Here is a 6,132-nt window from a genome sequence, read left to right as displayed (position 1 = left end):
GCCAAGAGGCTGAGAGGGGGGTTGGGGGCTACCTAGGCAGGCACTGTTCTTCTAAGAATCTGGAAAAGGGAAGGTTCTGGGACTGCCAGGCGGAGGTTGGAGCTGTTGGAGCTGCTGCACCAGAATGATGCTCCAAACCCCCTCTGAAGCTGGCTTTGGGGAGTCTCTGAAGTCCTGATCCGGCCATGCATGCTCTTCTATGAGGCTGAGGGCTCAAGGCCGGACTCACAGGTGCATCCTGGGCACAGAGGGACTTCCTGTCTGAAGGGTCTTCCACCTGGTGCTGGATTCCACCTGCTTCCATAAGGCCTCCTCCCTGAGCGAGGCACTTTAGCTCTGGGTACTCTAGCAGTTGGTCCCAGAGCGATGCACTGGGCAGGACAGAGCTGAGAACCTTCAGCTCAGGCAGGATGGCCAGAGTGGCAGGGCTAGACTGAGCCCTACTGCCAGAGGGACCCTGCTTCCCCATCAGGGTGGCAGCCCCCAGAGTCCTGGGCTCTGCTAATCTCAACTTCAGAGTGGGCAGGCTAGCAGGCTGGCTCAATGCCCAAGCCTGAAAGCCTCGAAAAAGTGCCTTATGCCCCCTTCTGCTCACAAATCGGCTCCTGATTGGGGTCGGGTCTATACCTAGAGTGAGAAGCAGAAAACACGTTTGAAGCCATACACATACACACACACACACACACACACACACACACACACACTCCAGGGAGAGATTTGCCTGCACTTGGTCTGTTTCTCCATTGGCCAGGGGCATTGGGAGTGCCTCCGAAGCTGGTGCGATGCTTGAAGAGGCAAGAGAAGAAAGTCAAAGTCAGGCAAACACGGGAGTCCTCTAAATAAACACCATTTCCGTGCTTTTAATAAGCAAAATAGGAAACCATTTTAATAACCAAAAAACAGAAACCAGTCTGAATAAAACTACAATAGACTAGGTTTTAATATTTTCATATCATAAGCAGGGTTTGAAATTGATCCCTTATTTTACATGAAATAAAAACAATTTCAGTTGCGGCAAATTTGATTTCAACACAGTTGAATCTGTAAAAACCGAAGCTCGTTTCTGATGCAGGACGAATATCCACAATATTTAAAACTGCAAGCACCATGCGGTTCATACAATCTTGTTATTACTGTTAATTTATCAACTAATACAAACTCAAAAATGCATCTGGCCAGCAGCGCCAGCAATTTCAAATGGGAACTAAAAAATACACTTTCGTTTTGGTATTTTTGTCAGTGCAACTTAAATCCTTTTACTGACCTGCAGGAAAAAATGTAATAATAAAGAAAAACACCCAGATCTTCCCTATAACTACTATACAACTGAAGGGGGTGGGGGAAACACCACCAATAACTCTCCTGATAGCTCAAAAGCAGGGAAAGAAACACACATTATGTGTGAAAGTTGCAAAATTACTTGCCAGTGTTTGGGTTTCCAGTACTTTCTGAGTGTGGACGTTGGTTTAACACAAGTTCAGGTCACCATTGGGCAGTGTCCAGCTGGTGAAGCCAGTCTCCCTAGGGGCACAGCGGCTCCAGCAATTAGTAGCGGCCTGGAGGGTTGTGACGGGACCCCAGGGTGATTCTGATTGCAATTAAAAAAGCAAACACGATGCTTTCCTTTCCTTCATGTTAGGGGTGTCCCTTTAGCCATAAAATACAAAGTGGAAGCACAGACCTTGCACTTGGAGCCGTTGGGGTTTGAGACTCTGCAGCTGCCCTGTCCTGGTCCTGGGGTTCTGGGGCCCCAGTCCTCTTTCTCTCAAAACCAACAAAATGGGAAACTAAAGCGGAAGGGAAAAGCGGACCCAGTGCGGGCAGGGGAGCGGAGAAAACAAGCAACTTTCAAAAGTGCCCAAGACAGAGTTGCTTTCTGATGCACAAATGCCCACAACTTTTTTTTTTTTACTTACAAAAAAAATGCCATAATAATAAACCCAAACAAAGACGACACTCAGTTTGCTGCCACGTTCTCTAAGCGGTTTGGCAGGCGGGTATTTACAAGCCGACAGCCGGGACTGACACCCGGCAAGCAGCCACCGGAGTTTCCAAACTGCGTTCCCTTCTCACTCAAAGAAACAAGGGGTTATGATCCATGATCAACAACATGCTAAAGTTAAACAAGAAAATGGTACAAAATAGAAATTATTACCATACATGTCCAGCATGCAGGATTAATATTTTTAATGCAGATTTTCGTATTTTTCTATATAATCGAGCAGGCAATAAAACTGATGATCGTTGCGCGCAGAATGTTCTAACTGAGGCCCGCGTCCAGGGGCTGAGAGCCAGTGTTCTCCGGACCCTGGGCAGACAGGTCCGTCTGTCTTTCCTTCCTCGCCTCGCGCCTGCCAGGAAGCCAGGGTCCCTCTCTCCTCGCTGCTCTCTTCCTGGCCGTGAGGTAGCGGCCGGCTTAGCGCACAAAGTTCAGAAAGCCACGAGTCTCCTGACGGCCCGTGGCGACTCCTCAGGACTATGCCTCGTCGCCCTGCAGCCTGAAGAAAAGTTGCTCCGGGACTCCCCACCCCCTCGTCTCTCTGGCTCTGCTCCAGTCTAGGAGGCTGCGCTGGCGCGCGCCGTTCTCGCCTTGGCCGAGGTCCCCTGCCTGCCCGAGAGCCCTCCCGTCGCCCGCGTCCCGCGCGCCCTTCCTCCCTCTCCCTCAAGTCAAACAGGTCAAGGCTGGGGCTGTGTCAGGGACAGGGTCCAGGGGAGTCTGGGGCTGGGAACTGGGGACGGGGAGTCCGGGCCAGGGCAAGGGCAGGGGCCGGGATGGCCACGACTCACAGAAAGAACTCGGGAGAGGAGGGGCTGTCGCTGGTGGAGCCCGCCTCCCTGAAGCCGGAGTTGGCGAGTTTCTCGCACTTGACCTTGTAGGCGTCTCTTTCGCGGGCCAGCCGGGACACCTCCTGCTTAAGCTGCTCCACCTGCTGAATGAGCTGCGTCTTCTCATTCTCCAGGTGGTGTTTCTGCTGGACGCGTTTATACCTGCACGACTGGGCGTAGCCCCGGTTCTTCAGGGTCCGCCGCTTCTGTTTCAGGCGGATCACCTCGTCCTTGGTGAAGCCCCGCAGGTGGCGGTTCAGCTCGCGCACGGACATGGACACGAGCTGGTCGTCGGAGAAGCGGTCCTCCACGCTGCCGCTACCACCAGACGCCGTCGCCGCGGCTGCCGCGTGCGGCCCAGGCCCGGGGTGGCTGGTGGGCAGCTGCTGCGTGGGGCTAGCAGCATTGGACGGCGGCGGCGACGCTTGGTGATGGTGGTGATGGTGCTGGTGAGCGTGTGGGCCCAGCTCTTCGTGGGTCACGCCGGCGCCCGGGTACCCGTGATGTGGGTGTGGGTGGTGGTGATGATGGTGGTGGTGCGCACCGCGGAAGCCGTCGAAACTCTGCAAGGGCTGTGGCACAGGGTGCGAGCCGATGAGCGCCTCCACCGCGTCCTCGGGCGTCAGGTTGAGCGCCTCCGGGTTCATCTGCTGGTAGGTGCTCGCCATCCAGTACAGGTCCTCCAGGTGGGTCTTCTGTTCGGTCGGGCTGAAGCTGGGCGACGAGGGCACCGAGCTGCAGGGCGTGCTGAGCGGGGTGGACGACACCGAGCCGGCGGGCTGCAGGCGCGTGCAGGGCCGGCCCGGGCGCTCCGCGCGCCCCAGAGGCTCCTTCTTTACATCGAACTTGAGCAGGTCGAAGTCGTTAACATACTCCATGGCCAGCGGGCTGGTGGGCAGCTCGGGCCCCATGCTCAGCTCCGCGGCCATCGCTGACGCGAGGCGCAGCAGCCGCCGGGAAACTTTGCAGCCGGCCGGGGCGCGCCGAGCCGAGAGCGGGGGCGAAGAGCGGCGAGCCCGGGAGGCGGTGAGCCCAGGGCGCAGCGGGCCGGGGCCGCCGGCCAAGCCTTTGTCTGGAGACGCGGTGGCGCGCCGAAGAGTCCCGAAGCTGCCTGCGCCACCCCAGAGCTCGGGACTGTGGCAAAGCCGGAGCCTGGGCGAGCGGGGAGGGGTAGAGAAGAGAGCGGGGCGCGCAGCTGTGCGAAGGGGAGGCGCGGGGCAAGCGACTGCCGCTCGCTCCCGAGCTCCCTCGGTCTTGGGTTCTCAATTGCAGCCGCTCACAGCCCGGCGGTGCAGCTGTGCTGAATCTGGCGCCGCCGTTGCCTTTTATCGCCTTCTGATGTCACTGGAGAGCGGGGGCCCAGGCGGCCCCGCGCGCTGGCCAATAGCTGCACGGCCCCCGCAGCCCCACGGCGCAGGGCGGGGCGCGCCTGACAGCTCCTCCGCCCCCCCGCGTCAGCTGACTGGAGGCCTGAGCCGCGGGGAGGAGGCTGAGCAGAGGGCTGGAGCCAAGTAGGACCGTGGCCCAGGGCCCAGCCCCCCACACCCTCAAAGTCCTGGCCCCCGCCCTCTCGCTTTTGGTGCGCATTCCCGCTCTAGGCCAAGCAGCCGCGTCCTCCACTTCGCCCCGTTCCCGTCCCCAGTTCCTCCCTTTTTCCCCTTTGGTTTCCACACCCCCTGTCTGTGTCACCCCCAAGGAGGCTCAGAACAAGCGCCGGGACGACACCTCTCGGGTCCTTTGTTCCCAAGCGCCCCCGCCCAGTGGGGGACGCTCCGTGTGCTGCGCGGCTGTGGTCCGTGTGTGTGCCGTGTGTTTCTGCAGGGCTGCACACATTTGTGTGTTGAGGGGTGAGTTGGGTTTCCAAGAGTTGAGCTCAAATCCAACGCTTAGCCTCAAGGGACCCTCCTCCAGTCAACCAAGGGCCACTCTCCCCTCCTACGGGGTGCGCTGGCCTAACCCTGAGATAGGACTCCACTGGCCCCACCGCTCACTGCGCCCAACCCTCCCACAAATGACACAAAATGAAGGGAGCGGGGAAAGAATCGGACAAACAGCGCGGAAAATCTTTCCCCAGCCAGATGCACGGAATCCTGAGCTTCCCGAGGCATGGGGCTCAGACCAGACCAGACCAGGACGATGCTCCGGGTGGCTCTTGGCTGCTGGGGAACCAGCCTGTTTTTGTTTGAACGTTTTGTAACGATTAAGCAGATCCCCGGCGTCAGCCGGCGACCGAGAGGCTCAAACAGGCATAAAGTGCGACCCCAAGTGGCCACTGTGCGCAAAGGCGCACCGAACCGCCTGGCCCGCAGCCGGAAAGCTTGGACGACGTCTGGGACCCAGCTGAGTCCTCCTAAGCTGCCCGACCCAAACCAGCCCAGAAAGTAGGCTGAGTGTGCACCGGAGCCCAGGACGGTTTCCCCTAGAGTTACGCAAAGGTCGTCGAATCCGGACTTTGGACTCAGCCGCGAGTTCCCCGCCGATCATCCCCCGTGAAACTCTGCTCCCAGCTCTAGGGATGGGTGGGCGCAGGGGCGGATGCCGATGGGCCGTTCCTAACGCGGGAAGGTCCTAGGCCGAGTTAAGCCTGTGGCGGAAAGCGTAAACGCTGCAGCGAGGGGGTCCAGGGTTGTCCAAAGACAACTCCCGGAGCGCAGACGGGAAGCCGGGAGCCGCACTACGCATACACACAGGTCTCGGGCACCGTGCACCCTCCCTATCCGGGTCCAGGATGGCCTGAAATCAGAGGTTCTTCCCGAGACCCCAGCCCGGGCTCAGAAACCGGATAAATCTTAAATTCGCTGTACCGGGAGACCCGACCCGCCTCCCGCGTCGCCTTCTGCGCTTCAGCGTTGAGTGCGCACAGCGAAAGGCAGGAGCGGCGCGCACTGGGTGAGTGTGTCCGAGCTACTGCCTGTGCAGGACCAGCACGACGCCGCGCTCAAGTGTCGTCAGGTGGGCCTCACCAATGTGGATGCAAGCAGATTTTTTTTTTAGCGTTAGAAGATAAAATATTTACCTTCAATTAATCTGAAAACTATTATCTTGCGCCCTCAGTGAGGCGGAGGTGGGATGTGGTCTTAGACCGCCTGTTTTAAATAAAATGAATATCTTTTAACTAAGACTTGAACTGAAAGGTTGGGTTCGGCAGGGGCAACTGTAAAAGCTGTAAGAGACCGACTTCAGCCCTCTGCGGGAGTGCGCTCTCCGCTCTCCGCAGAAACGGTTAGGCTGGGTCTGGGCCAAGCCGCTGCCCCGCCCTGCCCGAAGGTGGGCACTCGGGACAAGCACCTTCCCAGTCCCCGTCGC

General features: G+C 58.3%; 1 protein-coding gene across 1 annotated transcript; it reads right to left on the bottom strand.

Annotated features, from left to right (window-relative positions):
- Positions 1-916: 916 nt before the first annotated feature.
- On the bottom strand, positions 917-3,755 carry MAFB (MAF bZIP transcription factor B; the record flags this gene model as incomplete). Its single annotated transcript, XM_081097144.1, has 1 exon — positions 917-3,755. One exon carries the CDS (start codon positions 3,753-3,755, stop codon positions 2,784-2,786), a length of 972 nt encoding a protein of 323 aa, XP_080953270.1. The 3' UTR covers positions 917-2,783.
- Between the last annotated feature and the right edge of the window lie 2,377 nt (positions 3,756-6,132).

Source organism: Myotis nattereri (assembly GCF_964212035.1).
Source record: "Myotis nattereri genome assembly, chromosome: 8".
In the NCBI taxonomy this organism is placed as follows: domain Eukaryota; kingdom Metazoa; phylum Chordata; class Mammalia; order Chiroptera; family Vespertilionidae; genus Myotis; species Myotis nattereri.
Note: the sequence above shows the minus strand (reverse complement) of the source record. Positions and strands in the feature narration are given on the sequence as shown.